Source organism: Rhopilema esculentum, chromosome 18, assembly GCF_057945365.1.
Source record: "Rhopilema esculentum isolate cy_ngs chromosome 18, ASM5794536v1, whole genome shotgun sequence".
Taxonomy (NCBI): domain Eukaryota; kingdom Metazoa; phylum Cnidaria; class Scyphozoa; order Rhizostomeae; family Rhizostomatidae; genus Rhopilema; species Rhopilema esculentum.
The window spans coordinates 5,219,075-5,240,608 of record NC_142832.1 but is presented as its reverse complement, the minus strand read 5'-3'; the positions used below and the strand labels follow the sequence as shown (position 1 = coordinate 5,240,608).

The 21,534-nt window shown below is 35.2% G+C and overlaps 1 protein-coding gene across 1 annotated transcript; it reads left to right on the top strand.

The window, feature by feature from the left end:
- The first annotated feature begins 910 nt into the window (after positions 1 to 910).
- On the top strand, positions 911 to 21,501 carry LOC135680838 (TBC1 domain family member 9). The gene is made up of 27 exons (XM_065195040.2): positions 911 to 1,114; positions 2,379 to 2,490; positions 2,886 to 2,937; positions 4,057 to 4,134; positions 4,721 to 4,819; positions 5,117 to 5,203; positions 5,780 to 5,913; positions 6,202 to 6,267; positions 6,471 to 6,547; positions 7,312 to 7,365; positions 7,872 to 7,958; positions 8,467 to 8,599; positions 9,080 to 9,190; positions 9,802 to 9,887; positions 10,746 to 10,910; positions 11,288 to 11,396; positions 12,061 to 12,155; positions 12,687 to 12,781; positions 13,622 to 13,768; positions 14,474 to 14,585; positions 15,137 to 15,197; positions 15,684 to 15,854; positions 16,327 to 16,443; positions 17,061 to 17,159; positions 17,525 to 17,716; positions 18,238 to 18,909; positions 19,463 to 21,501. The coding sequence occupies exons 1-27, from the start codon at positions 1,071 to 1,073 to the stop codon at positions 20,387 to 20,389; spliced, it is 4,182 nt and encodes a 1,393-aa protein (XP_065051112.2). The 5' UTR covers positions 911 to 1,070; the 3' UTR covers positions 20,390 to 21,501.
- The last annotated feature ends 33 nt before the right edge of the window (positions 21,502 to 21,534 follow it).

The following is a 21,534-nucleotide window of genomic DNA, read 5'->3' as shown; positions in this document are numbered from 1 at the left end:
TTTTGTTGTGTTACTTATCTTTAAGGTTTTTGTATGGAACTACAAATAATAGACCTCAGAGAAGATTCAAGCAAATTTATATCTAAACATACCAGTTCCAAAGTTGGAACTGAAATTTTAAATAAATATTTTGGTATCCAAAGACTGTTTGGGTAGTGTTTGGTATTCAAAGACTTTCTAGTCTCTCACGAAAATTTCGTTCTAGTCTTTCTAACTTTTAAAATGATAAGGTTCTACTGTTTTTATCGAAGCCTTATATTTGCTTATAGAAAGATCTTCTAAGAATGTGAAAAACTAAACTCTTTCCCTGACATCTCTCTATCCATTTTTCTGCATCATGTTTGAACCACAATATTGCAAAGTGTAACGAAGCATGCAAGAACAGAAACAAATAAAAACGATAATTCAGTTTCTCCTCTTCTTCAAGATTTCCCTACTTAACTTAACTATCTCTTTTGCTACCTTGCAAACCTATATCTTCGCTTCAACTTTCTTCCTGTCTTTTTTTCTAAAAGAACTTAAATGGTCAATAAGTGAATTTCAATTGGCTTATTTGTAACAAATATAGCTTAAAATTAAAAGCTATAACTGGCGACATTCAGTCTCTGCGAACACATGTGTAGTAACGATGTTTGTGGAAAACGACGTCAGAAATAAGGGCATGTTGCCCATTTTCTGGAAAATAGTGGGATTCTATGACCATGGTATCTTTAAGGGAGGGTGCCCCTTTTGATACACTAAGGCCCTACTTTTGCTGCGCCAAACCTTGAAATACTTTAGATGGCTCCCAGAAATTTTGCGAAGCTGTAACCTTGAGAATGAAAACGACAAAACAAGGTCTTCAAAACCAGAAGAAAATTGGCAATAAATTGATGAATGGATGGAAGAGTGGATTGGAGAGTGCCAAAATGTGACGTCAAAGCTGCCACGCAGTTCTAATTGCGCAGCACAAAATATAGGAAAACATTGGATAGGGAAACGTGTTCACAAGGAAAGAAATTTACCTTCCTTGCTTCTACCACCGATGGCTGGCGATAAAAACTGTTCCGCCATTTAATCAAGCTTTAAAAATGTGGGTTAAACCAGAAGAAGTGTTGCTTGCAAATGCATTCTGGTAAGTATCATCCTTTCCAAATAAACCGCAATCCCGTGACCTGGCCTAATGGCATTATGGCTAGGCCAAAAATTTTCAAAATATTATGAATTTTAAAACAAGAACGTTTCTAAAGATTCTCAAACTGAAAACAAAATTTGAAGCCTCTTATGTGTTTCATTGTATGTAAGCTATGACATTTATGTCTCTCAGTAGCAAAGTTTCTATTTCTACCTTCCTTCGATTAATTGTTCAAAACCTTACTCGGAAAGAAAATAAACCATCATTGGTAAGCTGTCACCATTTGATGCAAGGATTAAGGAAACCGAATTCGGTATTCGCCGCCCTATTAAATTTGCATCAAGCAACAATATATTAATCTATATAAACACGAAACATAAAAAATCAAGGCACCCTTATCTTTTATGACATCATCAACATTCAAAATGTACCTGTAATACACAAAATGCAACTGCATGTACCAGCGTCAAACAGGACTTCGTCTGGTTGGAAAGGTGACTGAGAAGTATTCATGCTAAAATTTTGCAGCTCTTTTCAATATATTTTCTACAGAAAAAGGTAAATTGTCACCATTATTCATAGATGTAGTCAGTGGAGGCCAGTCTGCAGTATGTCAGATGCAGTGTAGGGCTGCCTTCCAAAATTTGAAATATCACACCAAACTCACTAAGCGCTATTACGAAAAGGTTCTTTTTGCATGTCATTTGAATAATAAAATGAGGTTTGCATGCATTAAATGTGCTGGAAATGACTGTGAGAACTGCCATACTCTCTAGACTTCAGTAAAGGCTTTTTGTTGTTTAGTTCTTTTGCACCAGAGATCTTTGACATGGATTGTATCCTCCCCGCCAGCATTCTGGCACACCACTGAACCCATTCTCTGTTTCTTTGATGTGATGACCCATTTCTGTTTTGCAAATTTTCAAAATCTTGTCATGGAATCTTGTCTCTACTGGCTGGCCTCCCATATAAAAGAACAAAAGACTCCAACATTTGAGGATTTTGGAACATTTTCGTCCCCTTCTAATGTTACTTTAATTAATTTAACTACATTGCTCACTGATCATTTAAGAAATTTACAGGTATCCAGATGCTAAAATATTACTTTTTCGAATCTGTTTGTTTTGTTGCTCCTATCAACACTTTTTGGCTTATTCTTAGCCTACAGACCTCATCTCCAACATACATATGAAATACTCATCTTCTCAGTATGATTGAGAGTACACTGCCAGGCTGTTATGAAAATCTTGTCTCTTTGTTACAGGGAAACAGAAAGAGCCAATCCATTTTTCAGTTTGCAAAGACGTAAAGGGCATGGTGGTGGAGGCTTTGCTTCCATGCTAATTGGCACTTTAGATAATGTCTTGGACAACAAGGTAATAACAATTTGATAACACTTAAAAGCTTTTCTAGGAAATGATAATGTTTGGTGGGAATCCAGTTGAAAGTAAATTTTATATATGACATCCTAGATATGCTATGATTTTCAATATTACCAAGCTGAAAAATGTATGAAGGATTTTGTTTTTGTTTATTTTTGCACATATATATAGCCTTTATCTTTTACATGTACTGTTACATTGGGAACTTTAAGACAAAAATATGGTCATACATCTCTGTCTGGTTTATAAGTAGGAAAATAGATTTTGGTATTCAAAAGAGTTATTTTAATTGTTTAGAAATCTTCAGAAGCTATAAGTCTCTTAGAAATTGGCACAAGCTGGAAATATAAACACTTACCATATTCTCAAATCTTTATTTTGATTTGCAGCCTGCACCATACAGGATATTGCTTCAGAGTGGGGACTCTGATGTTTGCTATGGTAAGATTATATGGTCTTCAAGTATTCAGTTTTCTATCTGTAATGTTTTGATAATATTTATCAAAATGCTTCCACTTTGTACTGAGTTCAGGTCTATTATTTATTTATCACTAGTTTTGTGTTTGTCTTGAATTAACTTCTCCCTAATTCAGGGATTTTGCAATGACAATTTAGGATTTGAACTTATCCAAATAACACTTATTTTTTAATATACACATTTACCCATGATGCACAATACAAATGGATTTACTTAAATAACACTCTGTTTATAAGAAAAATGCTACAAGAAATTGGTAGTGGACAATCAAGAAAAATTAAAAAATTTCAGTACTTTAAGCAAAAAATTCTGAAACTATTGAAAAACCTAGAACTCCAAAATTTGAGACATCCAACAATATGGTTGGCATAAAACTTTAGACAGAGAGAAGAGAAAGAAATGTTCCTCATTCGGGTAAAAAATTAGTACAAAAGCAAACATCTTAACCCAGCTGTCTTGAGCATTTCAAAATAATGGAAATATTGACAAGTCTCACCAGAGGCAATAGGAAACAACTTTTAGCAACAATTTTTTTGCCCCTTTTTATTCACAAACAGTGGCATAGCAAGGGAGCTGCCCCCCAATGCTCAGAAATTTGGTGTCTGAAAAAAGTGCAAATCTGCAATAAATTTGGTACCTCAGCAGGGTGATATTTCAGACAAAATTATAACGTTCCAAAAGACTGCAAGCAAGCAACTGTAAGAAACATTCTGAAATGTATTTTAAGCTAATTTAAAGGGCATGGTCGCAAAGAAATGTTGCCCCCTTTGCTCACAGGGGACCCTCGTCTGTACCTCTACAGAATATTTTCCCCTCGTTTTAGGGTCTATATAGAAAACTCTTTCACATTCTTTAGACTTTCCCGATAAAACAGGAACTAAAATGCTTAAATCCTTATCTTTGCTATGCCTTTACTTTCCAACACATTCTCATGCATAGGTCTACTTTGTCATAGAGGTTGCTATCATTAGGTACCACTTTACAATTTGCTATAGTACATCTTAGCACTGTGATAAATCACTTTTATCCTTAATGATATTATTCATGTCGATTTAAAGTCAAATTCTTATCGTTTTTTACAGTGATTGCTACAGCAACATCTAAGAAGCTAATTGAGGATGATTGGAATTGGCTTCAAAGGTACATTCTCAATACACTTGGTAAGCAATAAATATCAGTTTTCTCTTAAACCCTTTCTTTCTCTTTATTTGTAAATGAAATGCCAGGTCTCATATGTCTTTGTGAGTAAACTACATGAAGATATACAGTTTGAAAAGGCATTAACTATGAAAACCTGCGAATGCTGCCTAGGATTCAGTCTGTTCTGTACTTGTAGCATTCTATCATAAGAATAATGTTTTCTTTTATTGTGTAAAATTTATCTTAATCTGCAAAGAGGACTTGAAATCAAGAAAGTATGTGATAGATAATACCTGTTTTCCAATTATGATATTTGATGGAACCACAAAAGTATTCTTTGATTAAAATGCCAAACATAAAATCATTGTTAGATGACCATGAATCTCTTTTAGAAATGATCATACATAACATTGTTAGTAATTAATGCAAAATTGACTCAAAGCTTTGATTTTGTTAATGAAAATATTGTCAATGGCAGAATTATAGAAACTTTAGTACTTTTGATAATAAAATTAATTCTTGTTTCAAATGAATGTCAAGAGGTGTTATTTTAACATCTAAAACAGCTACTGAAGAAAACAAATACTATGAAGTATTACTTCTTAGAACACTTTGATTCTGCTGATGATGCAAAAGAATTTGTCAAAGCAAAAGTTATAAGTCTCATTGCAACCCATACTGATGAGAGCAACACAGAAATTTCAGGTAGGCTGTTTTGAAATGATATTACAGTCCTCTGTAAGATCTTGCCAGCTGCTAGTTATTTCATCAGAATTGTGCCTGAACTCTATTTGCCACACAGTAAATTAAGTTTGACAAAGGCAGTTATATGGTCATCTCACATTTGATCATCTGGTTGTGTTCTCAGATGAAACCTATCATCAAAGATCATATTTCTGCCATTATACCAAATATTTAATCTCCTCAATTTCCCCATGATGGTGAATAGAAGTTATGTTGTCGTTTTGAAAATATCATGCTTGACATGGTTTTGCTTTTTAGGTGACAATGAAAGTGCCAAGTTTCAATCTGCCTGTTCCCGTTTCAAGAGATTATTTGCCATGCCAGAGGAAGAAAAACTTGTTAACTGTGAGAATTATTTCCTAACTCCAGATCCTTGATTTAATAAGGAAGTACTAATTCAAATATCTTTGTTGGAGAAACTCACTGCTTATAAGATTTTATTTTTCATATTTGCAAGCAAAAGGAATTTTTCTTTTCAACATTCCGTACTCCATCAGTGGCTTTATTTGTTAGCTGTAAATATTGAGTTTGCAATAATCTAAGTTGGAAGAGTTATACATCATTAACTTATCCACACTCAACAGTTGCACCAAGTGTTATGAATTGTATCAGTGTCCATCTTTTCAATAGCAGTGACCTGATGGAATCAGAATTACAGTGAAACTTGTCTTAGCAGACATCTCTATAAGGTAGACACCTCTATAAGGTGGACTTTTTTGGGTCCTGCCAAATCCTATAGGAAATAAAGATCCTGTGTAAGGTGGCAACGTCTATAATATGATTTTTTAGATTTTACAGCCCAATCTAACATTCTTACATAGCCTCGTGTTTAATTTTTAACCATTTCTGTTTTTAACCTAGAAAAATTCAACAAATGAATTCTTCTTGATTTATGTTTAACACTGTGTCTTTGGTTAACAGACTATTCTTGCAGCTACTGGAAAGGGAAGATACCTCGTCAAGGATGGATGTACTTATCTGTAAATCATATCTGCTTCTACTCCTATCTTCTTGGAAAGGAAACAAAATTGGTTATAAGGTGGACAGATATACTGGTATGTATAGAAACATTTTGCATTTATATCTTGCATATCTTCTACTCTGAAGACAATTTACCTAAGAATAAGGTTTATTATCTGTGTCCCTGCTAGGCTTAGTACTGGATAAAACCCAGTCAAAAGATACATTGCCTGAAGCTGAACAACTCTTTGGTAATGCATTTTTAGTTTATGATGCACCACTGGTGATTTAATTTAACAAAAGACCTAGATGTCTATCAAATTCCCTCTTTCTTGCTTCTTTTGTGATTAAAAGTACATAAAATGTTTATGGTTATATTTTAGGAATTGGAGCGAACAAACAGTGTTGTACTACCAGATGCAGTGAAAGTGATAACACGGGATGGAGAGGTGAGTAGAGCACCTTAAGGTACTTACTTTAGGAATTAAATCTTTTTATCTCAAAAAGACACAGGAATATCCTTACACTATTCTTTGTATTTTTTGCTTTTGCGTTGATGATTATCTTCTTTATTTCTTGCTTTAACAGTCTAAATTGCTTTTCGGTTGATTTTGTGAGTCTGTCTATTCAAAATATCTTAATTTGTTTATAGTATTATTTCTCGCTGCTTCTTCATGTCTCTGAGACATACAAATTGATGGAGCAGCTAGCCAACATTGGAATGAGAAGGTATCTCCAAATTAGCTGTTTGCAATATTTTGAAAATCTTTTAGCATGCATTTACAAGTGATTATGATAAAGTCGATATAACAAAGAACCAATGAGAGTATAATAGGTTACATTGTATTCAGATGTCATCATTGTCATCTGATGTAAATGTTTGGCTACCTTACAAGCAAGAGCCACGTGAAGATAGCGACTACTTGTAGTTTGACAAATGAATCTGTTTACTGTATACTAAATATGTTCTTTTTAATATAAACTGTTTATTTATCCAGATTCTTGAGTTCAATATAATAGAAGTAAAGCTACAAAAAATGCTATGTTTAATGTTAGTTCGATTTTGATAAATGCTTTGCTTTGTAGAACAGGGCAATTTCACAGAGTTGTCGCTAAGATTTATTCTACACACTAGTGCAGATACAATTCTTTTAATACAGCATGGAGCACCAAGCAACTGACAGGTTGATAGTAATCTTCATGGTCAAAATAAGACATCAGTTTGATCAGCATGATAAATAGCACCTTCTCAATAACTTGACAAAATATAGGCCTATATCTATTGCTACCAGCACGCAATATTAGAAGGCAGTTTGTTAACTCTACGGTAGAATCTATCGTACAGTATATTTATTCTATAATATCGTTTCTATTTGATAGCTAAAATTACAGTTATTGCGCCCAGTGGTGCGTATTTACAATCGTAGACTCAGCTATTGGCAGCCGTTGTACCAGTCGAAATGTACATTGCATCATTTGGTTTTTCGTTCTAGGTTACTCTCTGAGGAATCTTTTGAGCAAGACAAATCCCTTCCAATACCACATAGGTAAATTGTCCTTTTGTAATAATGTAGCAAATATGAAACACTGCAATACGCCGAGAATAAACAACAATAAAAACACGTAAATCAGTAAAGACTAATATTTCGCCCCGGCATACGGGGCTTCATCAGAGCAAAAAAGTTTTTCTTTCTTCAGAAGTCTTTCTTCAGAAAATGTTTTTAGTTCTAGGAAAACAGCTAGATAGGTTCTTGAGAGGCCATCTTAAATGTTACATTCTTTGCCAGTTGCTGTCATTTTGAAAATTTATGAGGGCATAATTTTGTTTCTCAAAAAATTTCATTGTTTCTCATCAATTCAAAGTATAAATATTGTAGCTCTTCTTAACGTGTTTTAGGAAGGAGCAAATGTTCCCTTTTGCCCCCAGTATTTGTTACCTTTTTTAACTTATGCTACAAAAGCACACACTTTTCGCTTCGTTAGATCTCCATATTATCAAGACTTATTTCAATCTCCGTATTATATGATTTTTAAAAGTTTTTCTCTTTGCTAGAATGAAGCGTGGTAGGAAAGTAAAGAAGAAAATCCACTCGACCTTGAAGAGAGATTTGGAAGCAAGAGCGAAAAGTGAACATTATCGGTACTGGTCGCTCGATTTTCGCCCCGTTTCCATATGCTATTCTTTGCGCCAACATGAGATTAATGTCTAGAAGCTTTTGTGGTGATCAGCGTGTAAAGACGGTTGACTAATCACTTTTCCAGTAGAAAGTTCCAAATTTTTCGTATTTAAGCTCTTATTTTTGTTGCACTTACATATTCCTTCTTAGTAATATTCCTTTAGCAGTTTTGTATATAGCTTCAAATTGGCCTTTTCCAGTAATTTTCTCTGGCTTCCCCCATCAAAGTATAAGGTACTATTGTAGAATCGACCTAACCATAACTGTAATAAAAAAATAATTGGAGTCAACAAAGTTGCTGAGAATCTAGTGGGACCAACAAAGATAGTTAAACCAATATGGAAAGAATATATTCCTAATCGTACCAAACTATCTACCGATCCGTTGGTATTTTAATCTCTGGAAGTACTTTTTCAGACATTGATTTTATTTCGATTACATAGCATTCAGTTAACATACTATATTTTTCAGGAATGCATTCCGACTTCCAAAGGAAGAGAAGTTAGACGGAACTCAAGAGTGCACGATATGGAGCCCGTTTGCAAAGACTCATATATGGGGGACACTGTATGTCTCTCCAAACTATCTTTGCTTTGAGAGTCGGGTATGTATTGTCTTTTGGCAACATCTCACGCTATGAAGAAGCTGAAAATAGAATCCATATTAAAATACTTAAGACTTCGCAATGTAAGAGGAATTAAGGCTTCTTAGAAAGATCTGATTTGTCCAAAAAATTGAGTTTGGTTAAAACAAAGAAACTTTTGATCTGTTACTTGAAGGCAGTCTGCAGGCTATAAGGTTAATTTATTTGGAAAAAAATAACGAAAAGGTTAAGAAAAATGGATATAAAAGGCTTATTTAATTGCTACGTTTTTCATGTTGTCTCTTTTCCTTGGAATATGTTAGTCAAATTAATAGGTTTTGATTTTCTCGTACCGAATTTCCGCCCTATATGAACAAAGCTCTTTCTCTTCTTTTTTTCATAAAAGGAACAACTCAAGGCCTTTTTAGTGCGGGGCCAGAAAACAGAGGCCGCTTGCCTTCTCTAGACACGCCGCTAATTGCTGTTTGTTTTTTATTTCAGATAAAAGATTTGTGTGTTGTTATAATTCCAATGCGGGAAATCTCGGTTGTTGAAAAGATGGATTCCACTTCAATCCTACCAAATGCCCTTCATATAACGATAAAATCCAAGGTAGTAATAGCATGGATTATAATCGCTAAAAATCGATCGTCCAGGATTTAATGGAAAAATTGACTTTATCTTTAAAAACAACGGACCTTGAAAGCTGATATCTTAGAAAGATTTTTCGTTTTCTTTTATCTGTTTGTTCATAGATTAGAGAGGATGGCCATATTTTTAAACATTGTTATGTTTAGAATGATCGCTAAATGATGTTTTCTGTGCGCTTTTTGAAACTTTTTTAGCTAGGTAGATGTTTGCCTGGCTCTCTAAAGCACGGTTTGGGAATATATTTTGCAATATATGATTGCAGAACCTCGATTCAATCATATCGTTCCCTCTAATCATATTCGCTTGTCAAATACTGTATCTGCGTAGCATATCTTTTTGGACAAATTTATCAGATTTGTTTCTTTGTATTTACAATTTGCCTGACAAATATTTTAGAATATGCCAAGTTATGCTAAGATCGAATCTTAATAGTTTTGAGTCTTTTAGTGAAATGTCATATGGCTCCAGTTATTTTCAAAGTCGTATTTTAATTAAATGTTTGCAACGATTTAGCCTAAAAATTGCGACCAATAACCTCGTTAGTCACAATTTGTTTCCGTTTGCTTTTTTAGACAAACATATTGCTTGCCTCTTTGAAGAACCGGGAATTTTTAATGGAAAAGATTTCAGATTTTCTGGCAAGGACGCCGCCTGTAAAGTGCGTTATCTTTTTATGCCATTATTTTATTTCTTTTGATCTCTTAAAACTCTTTTTGCAATTGACTAGAAGCCTTCGGAGCATGAAGAGAATCGGAATGTATTTGATGTTTCAAGGGATGATGTTATATATGAACTGCATACATGTCGACGTATGACGTCAGTTTCATGAGCGTGTCACGTCGCGTCAGTTGGCCTTGCCTAAGAAAAATTACAGGGTGGCATGAACAAAGATAATTCAATATTCAATAGGATAATTGGATTATTCACCAAGCTCGTTTTTGCCACAAACCCTTTGATTTATTTCTGGATGGATATATGTCATAGCCAGACAGATTTTCAGGACTATTGTCCTAAAAAACTTAAATATCTGCTACTTCTTTTTGTCGGTGATCCAAGGTCGTGGCTGTCATTAATACAAGTTTTCGTCCTACGCAAGCTTTTTCCTTAACTGTTGTTAAAAGTGAATCACTTTTTCCTGGAAAACGCTCAGCCTCATAACTTGACGTCATATGTGAAGATTGTGGTTTTGATTTTGAATGAAGGACAGCTAAACCTATGCATGATTTGCTCAGACAGGACAGTGTGATTAAATCACATTTTGAAGTATCTTGATTTCTAGAATAATCATTTTCGTCATACACAAAAAACTCCAAAGTTCTAAACAGTCTTTCTGAACATATTTCTAGTCTCTTTAAGTTTTCGTTGTTGATGTCCACAATGCATCAAGGAAAAGAGAAAACGAGTATATGACCATAAAATCATCCATTTAATGTACCTCCTTGATTCTGTTCTACATATGATTGGTGAGTCAATAGCAATCAATTTGAACAAATACATCCAAAATATTGTTTTTCAGAATGATACCAGAATATTTAGAAAATTATTCAGGTGAGAGTGACAAGCGAATCCCGTTTCAACCAGCACTGAAACATGTATTTCACGGAGATACAAAGGGGGATCTTCCAATTAAAGAAACCGTAAAAGAACATCTTTGGAATCTCCACTTTGCTGAGTATGGAAGGTATAATGTCCTTTGTTCCCTGTGGGAACTGTCTGTTTTAAGTTTTTGGTTGTGCTTAATTTAAAATTGGCTTTGACACCATACTAAAGCTTTTCGATGGCTCGTTATGAACCCTGCAGTTTTTGCATCTAAATAGAAAGTTGTAGAAATCTTTAAACTTGTCACGATTACAAGTGCTTAAATCTATAGATTACGTTCATGGAAAATATATTAAATCTTGAATTTACGTTCATGGAAATGAAGATTCGTATGATTGCAGGATGTAGCGAATCAAGTACCTCTAGATTAATTCTCAAACTTCTATGATAGCTATCGATAAACTATTATCAAGGAAACTGAAGAAGGTAACTAAAGTTTTAAAAAAACTTGTCTTACAGAGGAATGTGTATGTATCGAACCCCAAAGACACATGAACTGATTTTGAAAGGTGTTCCTGATCAGTTCAGAGGCGAGACCTGGATACTGTTCTCTGGAGCAATCAATGAGGTATTAGTTTGAAGTGGTTGTTTAGAATAATCTTTGCCACAAATACGGTTAATGTAAGTTTTGAAATTTGAAAGGAAGTTTTGTCCTAAAAGCTCTTCAACCATGCCATGCTTACTTGTTTTTTTATTTTGAACAATATTCTTTCAATTGTATCGTTGTCATAGAATAAACTAAAATAATTGTAAATTTCAAGAGAGAACGTTCAACGTCGTTAGAAATTTGAGTTTATTCGTTTGTGAAAGCAACATTGTACACAAATTAATATATTTTTTGCGGTAAGCAAGAATATCCATCTTTTTATCGGGAGGGATAGAAGCATTATCCGGGACCCAAAATAGAACTGGCTGGTCAATTGTTTTCCTTTCGGTTGTATAGAGAGATCCTATCATTCTTTTTTAAAATGTTCTGTTGAAAAAATTGTTCACAGAGTCCTAAAAGACACAATATGAACCCTTTTGTATGAATGTTTTTTACAATTTTCAGAGTAATTTATAAAAGGCGTAGAGATTGCTTTGGTAGAAGTGTATTATTAACCTTATAATATAACTTATTTAATTACTAATATCATTATGATATATTTATAACACAAGATTATTAGCTTCAAATCTATTTGAACTGCTGTATTATACAAATGAAATTGAGTTGAATTGAATCGATTCGTTAGATCGCAGTACATCCGGGATATTACAAGAGAATGGTCGAGGAGAGCATCGGAAAAATGTTGATGACCCAGGAGGAGATTGAGAGGGATCTCCACAGGTAATTCATGTTTATTTTTATATTACGATCGCTATTTGCACAAAGGCTCTTTATATTCGACATTTAAATACCTGGGTTTTTTTTAATCGATTCAGAAGTATATCTAAGCGTAGGTGGAAGGAGGGCATTATGACATTTCCGCACAGTTTTTGTGTTCAGCCCAGAAGCATACAAGCAATTGTTAATCATAACTGTTTGAAAAACTAGTGCCTCTATCAATTGCTATCAAGTAATTATTAACTGCAACCACTATCTGCTCTTTATTTCTTTGTCTTTTTCCACACACCATATTCATTAGCAAGTATTTATGTATTCACATCTATGTTTCTGTCTGAGTAACTGAATGTCAGAATTCCTTAGACAGTTCTCCCATCTCTCTCTAAGTATATACAATGTTTTGCTTCCTACAGTGAACGAAGAAATTCATCTCAATCTGTTGTCCTTTTCCTAGAGCCTTGAACATTGAGCTCGTGTCACTTAATTTTCGTAGATATTTACTTCACGTTGATTTTATTCTATCTTTGCCATTAGATCCCTACCAGGACACCCAGCATTTCAGTCTGAGGTCGGTATTACAGCACTTAGAAGAGTCCTAACTGCATATGCCTGGCGAAATCCAAGTATTGGTAAGAATTTTCTATAATATCTTCATATCATTTTATCGGAACAGTAAACTGTTTGCAACTTGAGATATATCCCCTATGTAAAAACTGTTGTCCCAGTAACCAAAAGTGACTTGGAACCAAGTTTAATTTTTTTTCAGACAGATTGACTGACAAGCATACAAACGATTAAAGAAAAATCGAAATCTATTTGTTAAAAAATATTCAAATTTATTCAGTTTGACTAAGTTGTAGTTGACCGTTTTTGATCAAAATTAGCTTTATCTCTCTTTCTTTTTTATTTCACAAAGCTATTTTTCTCTTTTATTTCTGATTTAAGTTTTATTAGAAGATTAAAAACAATGTTCACCAAGCGGCTGAGTCGTACGTTTTAGTAGTATCTGTTACTACCTAGCTTCTGAAGGTAGCTTTAGGCCACTAAGAAGCTGTGCTAATCGAATAGGCGTTAAAAAGTATTTGGGTGATAAGGTTTGCTCCTAGCTTCAGCAACTGTTTGTCTGCCCTCTTCACCTTTGAACTGCTTGGCAGTCACTGAGTGTATTGATCTCAATGAAATGCTCAGGTTGACAAGAAGCATACCAATAAAAAATACCTTTGCTTTGAGGAAAACAGTCGTCTGACAAAACAATATTGCATGTTGTTTAATGTTTAGGGAACAACCAAGCTATTTGTATTTGTATTTATTGCCACCTAGGATCCGAAGGTAGTTTTTAGGCCACTGAGAAGCTGTATTTATCGAGCAGTGTCCTTGTCCTTTCTCTCGATGTGATTAAACCTCGTGATATCTTTACCTGCAATCACAAAGAGCTCGTGAATAGTTCTCATTCTTGAATTGCATTTTAGGATATTGCCAAGCAATGAATATTGTTGCATCAGTGTTGCTGCTGTATTGCACCGAAGAAGAAGCGTTCTGGCTACTCACTGCAATATGCGAGCGGATGTTGCCTGATTATTACAACACAAAAGTTGTTGGAGCCTTGGTTGATCAAGGTATAAACAAGTACCAAGTTATACCAATTTTGCCAGTAAACTAAAATATCCTCGTGTCTTTTGGCTGATAAATTTCAAATGTTTTATCATGTTTTCAGCGGTATCTAGATATGTGCCATTTTATTTCTTCGTCATATTTTCGGTGTGAAAATAGTTATTCAACAGTTTCCCAATTAGATATGACATTTGTCTTCATGCTGCAAAGACACCACAGGGTTTTATTGCAAATTCTCTGCGATACTTATTTTCAAACAGTGTATGTTGTCCATTACGTTTTGATGCCCTGTTTTTTAAAACCTTTGCTATGAAAAGATTAAATCTGTGTGTTTATTCGATTCACATTTCAAGTGACTATAGATTCAGTTTTTGTCTGTTTGGTTTATTTTCATTCTTTTTTAACATCCTTTATAAAAGCCTAAATCTACTCTTTCCTTCAAATTTCGGTGGCGATCAGATGTTTAGGGGTATTAAATGAAGGACATATTACCTTTGCTGCAATTTAATCTTAATGTAATGCATTTTAATGTTTCTGACACCAACAGTTTACATCGCGTATTGTAATCAAATCATACAGCGCTAAGTTGAGAAACTTGAAAGAACTCGTTAAAATCCCTAATCGATGCTACCACTTACAAATAGTTAGGTTGATCTTCAGTAGAGTGGGGGAGATTTTTCAAGAATTTTTTGTCTGTTTTTTTTGTGTAGGTGTCTTCGAAAAGCTGACTCAAGAGCATATGTCTGACCTCCACTTACATTTGCAAAATCTTGGAGTCCTGAGTCTCATTTCTCTGTCCTGGTTTCTCACCATCTTCATCAGGTATGTTCAACTTCAGTAGCATATTTTGCTCTCATGTGCGCAGTAATGGGTGATAATTCTATTGGATGATGTTAAGGTGAACGAACAGCGCTTGCCTGCTTAGCAGAATGCAGTACCAGTGATAGGGAATCTCCTGGCAATGAAGCTGGCAAAGAACATAGACACTTCACATATCGTAAATTCTAGAATAAGCGCCCGGGCGCTTATTTAATCTTTGAGCTCCAAAGGGAATTGTTAATTAAGCTGGTAGCTTATTCTGAAAATTGAAAAAATTGAAATTATGACTGACAAGAATGTAAACTAGAGTAAACTTTGATGTTTATCTATATTTTTTGGCTAACTGCCTTGCTCGTTCCTGTAAGACTAAAACTTACTTCTCAGAAACTTGTTTTGGCTAAAATTTCGAATAAACGCCCGTTTTTTAAAGTGGAGTTGGTGGGCTCTCATTCGAGAGGGGGCGCCTATTTAATGATTTTCCCAACTTTTAATTGCCATAATTCTGTCATATCTGAATATGATAAGTGGTACAATGACAGTATTTGATTTTGCAGTGTAATGCCCGTTGCCAGTGCTGTGAATATTATGGACTGCTTCTTTTACGATGGTGCCAAGGTACGTTTGGATATTCTTATACGGATGATTCTATCTATTTTAAGTTTGTCTTCCTAAGCATCTCAATCCTACAGTTAATGAACAGATAAAACGCAACACAAAATTCTGAGAAATATGAAATGAAAGTTCTGCTCTTTGTAACCGTTGAGTGAATTACAATAAGATTGAAAATATCGCTTAGACCCTGCATAATCAAAAAAAGGGAATTAGTCGTCACTGCCCGTCAACCTTATACATATGCAATCTTGTCTCCGTATGAGGAAGGTATTTATTTCCTACCACCCCTTGCAGAATTTGGCATTCTGGTCCACCCAGAAAGCTTCCTTTTAGTGGTTTTTAAGTGGCTTGATAAATTTTTTGTTTGGATCCGAAAGATTACAAAAAGTTGTAAATCGTATGGTTAAAAGAATATTACAGCTTAATCAACAGTGTTACTTTTTATCATCATCTAGGTACAACATTAACTATTTATTTTCTTCCTTCAAGGTTCTGTTCCAGATTGCACTAACATGTTTAGAGGTGAATAAAAAGAAGATTCTCAGATGTGCGGATGATGGTGAAGCAATGCAAATTTTAAGTGAATATTTGGAGAGGGTCACTAATCGGGATGCTCCAGCTATTTTGATTTCGACAAGGCACACAAAAAGTGATTCATCGGTTAGAATTTAGTATTATCTCAATCATATTTTGTCTACTTCTAGTTTACTGTATTGCGTTATATTTTGGGATCCGGATATTTTCATCACATTTTCATCACATCACATTAGTTCTTTTTCTGTTTATTTCGATTTTATCTTCTTGCTCATATTGTTACCTGCTACTTGCATTTTATTTGTTTAATAGTATTTTTATTTGATTATCGTCTTTGCAGCGTTTCTGTTTCACAATTTTACTCAAAAACCACTGTGTTATTAACCTCTTTATTAAAGCATATTTTGTTTGTTTCTTAGCTATATACTTTCTATTACACTTCATTGACGATCGTATCTCCATTCTTAAGTACCTTCAAGACACAGTAACTGTACCTTAAAAAGATTGATAGAGAGTATCTTGCCCACCCCTGTTTGTTTTCCTCAGCTCTAGAACAGTTCCATTGTGACGCTAATGTCAACTGTCATTTTCATGTCAGAAACGCTCATCGATCGATGTCGCTGACCTGATTGTGATGTCATATCAAAAGTTTGGTTTCATCACAGCGGAGACGATTGAGAAGCTTCGCAATTCCCAGAGGCTTAAAGTTGTTCAGGTACAGGTGTTGCATATTGTCATTATCCCGTCTCTTGGATTACTTTCATTTAGTCTTTTTTCTCAAGCTTGAAATGTGATTAAAGTGGGACGTTCTACGACCTTCAGCAGGGCGTATCTTGACTCTGGGGAAGGCGTATCTTGACTCTGGACGAGGCTCTTTAAAAATAGGAGCATTGCATCAATAGATATAAAAAACAGCATTGAAGAAGGGAAATCATGATTTATGAGGGCCAGAGAAAGGTTTTCGGATAGAAGAATACGCACAGCTTCACAGAAGATATAGAATACGTTATGCAGGATGTATGAAAAGGAGAAGGATGTGAAGATATTATTGGGAAATCTCTCATTAATTGTAATCACATGCATTTTGTAGGTTTCGATATGAGGGGTAGCAGATTTTTTATACAAGATTTGTTAGGGCGATTCGATCATACTTTTTTAAGCACCCTTGTTAAACATATATAATAACCTTTTTCTTATTAAGTTCTAGCTTCAGTTATGTTACTCTGACGTTTTTTGTTGGTTTTGTTTTTTTGTAGATTCCTTCACTGCCTGTAATCTTTTACACTTAACCTCTGTTTTATGACTTTAAGTCTGATTGATTTCTTTTTCCAGTACCTGGAAGACAACATGAAGAAAAGTGTCGTTAGGAGTTTGTGTTATGATTCTTATCTCAGTGCTTCACAACTAGAAAAGCTGTTTACTCTGTTCAAGGTTGGTTGTTTTGTTATCAAGCTTTTACATATAGCTTTATAGAAAGTAGTACCTTTTTAACTTTCTTGTTCGTTTTCATGCCCCTTTTACTGGCCAAAAGTGACGCTAGAGGTTGTCGGTAGTGATTTAATTGAAACTGACTGTTTTGCTTTCAAAGAATTACAGTTCCATAGTTATGATACGCAAAGTATTATAGTAGTAAACGAAACTTAAATTTACAGAGCACTGCATAGCTTTGCTTAGGTCATAAAAGCCTAGGATTAGGCACAGATTCTTATTTAAGCCTTTATGTTAGTCTATAGTGTACCAAAATTTCAAGGTAATCTTTGGATCCTGTATCAAGGTAATCTGTTTTTTACCATTAGGCTGGTCACTTACAGAGCAAGTACTGGGGCAAGTCAGACTCGAGGAACCAGGATCCAAAGAGCGAGCAAGGCTGGAAGGACCCCCACGAACACTTTTTGATTGACTGTGAGAGATTCGTTGCATTGTTTACTAATGTGTTGCCTTGGGGTCAGGGTGATCTAGGGCGTGAAATAGCTGAAAAGTGTTTCAAGGTAAGAAGAGGGCTAATATAATTAATATTTGCTTGGAATAATAAATGCTTCTTTTTTATTTTCACCAGTAATAATAGAGTTAATAAGTGATGACGTCACAAAATATATATTTTTATATATTATATATTAGAATTATATATTATATATATTATAAGAATACATTATATATTAGAATATATTACAAGAATATATTATATATTAGAATTTAATTTAGATTCCATAAACCATAAGAACATTATGAAACACCTCTAAAAGTGCAAAATGGCCACATGACCACGGGACCTTTCCTATCAGACCTCTGTTATTTGGTCTGTCTGACCCCAATGCTTTTGCACACTTAGAAGTATTTCGTGGTGTTCATTTAGGTGATGTAGTCAGAATTTGAAAATAGATTTTTATGACGTCAAGCTTAATAACTTTATTGATAACAATTAAAACAGGTCTGATGAAGATAAAAAAGCATCGTCTACGAATCTATTAAGGAGCAAGTAATCTTCATTTTTTGTGTTGTAAAATTTTAGGTTATAGACGAAGATGGTGACGGCCTTATCAATTTCAAAGAGTTTTCGCTTCTTTGTGGCGTAATGTGTAAAGGGGATTTCAACGAACGGTTGAAGCTGTTGTATAAGATGCATTTATCAGCGAATGACGAAAGCAATACAGCTAACTCATCCCCACAAAAAATGTTCGATGTTGTTGAGAGTGCCTCAGAGGTTCTGGAAGAGGCAGACGACGACAGTGCAACGGAAGATGATATAAGTAAAGAGGATACCATGATGGTTGTACCAGGGGACATGAGGGTTGAGGGCACGCTCGAAAACGAGGGTGAAATTATTATGACCCCAACATCCGATATTTTGGAGGCAAGTTTGTGGCCTGCTAGTATGAGAGAAAGTGCGGATAAGAAGGAGGAAGAAGAGGCCCAGGCAATGATACCATCTGAGACCACAAGCTCGTCAGGTTCACGATCATTAGAGGGTGAAGATAGGAAAGCATTTGTAACAGAATCTGAATCTGCATCAGAGCTACCAAAGTGCAGCTCCCCTATACCTGATTCGAGACCTTTAAGCCCTAATACAACGAAGTATATCCTTTCAAAGTCTCCAAAATCTGCGAAAAAGCTAGTGAAAGATTTTGTTGCATCCGTTATGAAAGACAAAAATGAGAAGGAGGAACTTCCGCCTTTGAATCAGGTATGGAGATTTAATCTTCTATGACTTTGTATATTGTAAAACTCCATATAAATGGAGCTAGGATAACTATTGGGGTTGTTGGGAAGAGCGCTATTGTTCTATCTATTTGTCCGAACCAATGAGAAAAGCACATCATTTGCACATGCACAGTATTGTGGAGGCTCGCAGAGGAAATTTCCTTCTCATAGCATTCTCAAACCAGCCTTTCATTCTCATTATTCTCAAGACACCCTTATTTCTATTTTTGCAAGACACCCTGATTTTGCAAACAGATCAACCACAAATAAAGCGTTTAATTGCCTTCATAAGTTTCAAACCTTGTTCTAGCTGGACATATTCGTCATTTAATTCCTATAAGTTGTGAGAACATTGGTACCTACGTAATATCAAATTTGTTTTTACCGCCTTTTTTGTGGAAGCGATTTAAGTAGATATTTGACCAATATTTTTTATAACGATTTCAGATAAATGTCACTGGAAACATAATGTTCCAAGCTTTTATCCTTTTGTTATTCAGTAAGTTCAAAAATTATTTTTTGCGTCATGTTTCAAGGTTGAGTTCATCAGTTTATGGAGGAGCCTTTACTCGTTGTTTCGAGAGTCATCAGAGAAGGAGCAGGAACTCTATCAAGCAGTTGCAAGGGCAGGGACTCTTCTTTTGCAAATAGGCGACGCATCTTGTCAAGAAAGCCAAGAGTATGTCTCCCCATCTGTCGATTGGCCAGTCCATGAGCCACGTGATTCCAAAGCATTACAGAGGAACAGTTCTGACAAACTGTTGAATGCATCAGGTGCTGTGAAATCTAGTGGAGAAACGTCTCTAACAAAGAATGTTCTTTCGTCAGGGGAAACAGAAAAGCCTGGAGGATCTGATACTTCAGCTAGTGATAATGTTACACCGGAGGAGCTTGAGCTAAATGTTGCAGTGCGTGGAATGACTTTAGCGGAGGCGCTGGCTGACGCTCAGCGCAGCCTCAGCTCGTCACCAGGCCACACTGAAAGTGTAAAAAGTGAAGATTATGTTTATGTTGATGATAGCCAAGGCTCAGAGCCTAGGATATCACCGGAGGCATCTCAAGCAAACCTCGGATCGGCAGAGTTGGAGGCTGTGGGTTCAAGCTATAAAGAGGTCGCCAGTTGCTTGGAAGAATCTTCTGAAATCCCAAGTCCATATATTGGAACGGAATCAGACCCGGCTGCGTCCATCAAAGGTGCAGCGGACTCTGAAAACGCAGCTGATAAAGAACTACAGTATGAGGTTAAACCTAGATCGGATCGAATTCCTTCTAATGCCACAGCGCAGAAGAATTGGATTATCGGTTTTAGACAGTTTGTTGCATGCGTTTTGTCTGAGCCATGTTTAGTTGAATTTTTTGAACAACCTTACAATCTAGATGAGGCCCTTGGCAAAGCTGTTACAGAAGGAGTGCGGAGATCCATATCGACTGGAGACGATAGCCTACTAGAGCAGAAGGCGTAGATATTACTGCAAGACAGCAGTCCTAGAAACTTCTTAAGATCAGTTTCTCATTAATTACTATGTAAAATCTCACACATTGCTGCATATATCTTTTTTCTCCGTTACCGTACTGGAGATCCATGGTAAAGTTGCATACGCTAATGGAACTGTAGTTTTGCGCGAACCAATTACGTTATTTGGTAGTTGTTAACAAGGGCAGTAGGCAGAATTTCGATCGTGTTCTTGTTTTCAATTTTAGTTTATCATAGAATCTACAAGGTATGGGGGTAGAACAGATGACGCCCGCCCTGTGAAGACAGCGTCTTCTAGTTTAATTTGTCGTTAGGATGTCCTACGAAAGGAATGTTGGTCCGCGTTACAGTGCTCCTCGCTTAAAAAGCTTGTTAATCGATTTTCTTATCCCTTCAGGTTTGAAACAGACTGATATCAAAGGTAATGACAAACTAAAATGGCAGCCACGCCTTTTTGTTGGCTTAATTTTGTGTACACCCATTCTCAGTAGATTTTTGTAAACATTCAATCGCAGAATACAGCAATTTTCATAAAGCAATCTTTCGCCCCTTTACCAATCTTCATCTGTTTTGTGTTTTCAAATTCTTAAATATTGCTTAAATCACGAATCTTTATGTTCACATATGTATTATCACATGATCATATGATCTGGCCAATCAGAGCTTCTGAATAAGTAAAGAAACCGAACATTTTGGACTAGTTTCCATACCCTTATATCCATACGTAACCTTAGCTGTGGTACACCTCACTGTCCTTCCTCATTTGAGTTCTCCAATTGTTACTAAAAAGTTTTGATCATTTTCAAGGAAAACATTTCATAGGTAAATTATTTATATTTTCTTCTAAAGATAGGCAAGATTCACTGGGTAATCGTTATAGGCAGATGTGATAGAAAATCACTAAAATTACTAATGTAAGTTAAACTTTGGAATTTGGTAACCAAGTATATTTCCGCACGATATTTGTTGTAAAGATACATTTGTTTGTGTAAGCATAACTGATTGAACGGGTCAATTGAAATGTATTAAAATTGTTGTTATTAATTACAGTTTTGCGTAGAAAAGAAGTTCCAGATCAAATGAAAATTTAGGAAAACTTTGAAACTTCTGTATGTTTCATGCTCACTTCGTACC

What these genes read in the sequence shown, in the direction of transcription:
- LOC135680838 (XM_065195040.2), top strand. Translation starts at nt 1,071, where the DNA reads ATGTGGGTTAAACCAGAAGAAGTGTTGCTTGCAAATGCATTCTG. An exon ending in TAGCTGAAAAGTGTTTCAAG is followed by an intron (nt 17,717 to 18,237) that starts GTAAGAAGAGGG and finishes GTAAAATTTTAG; the next exon opens with GTTATAGACGAAGATGGTGA. An exon ending in AACTTCCGCCTTTGAATCAG is followed by an intron (nt 18,910 to 19,462) that starts GTATGGAGATTT and finishes TCATGTTTCAAG; the next exon opens with GTTGAGTTCATCAGTTTATG.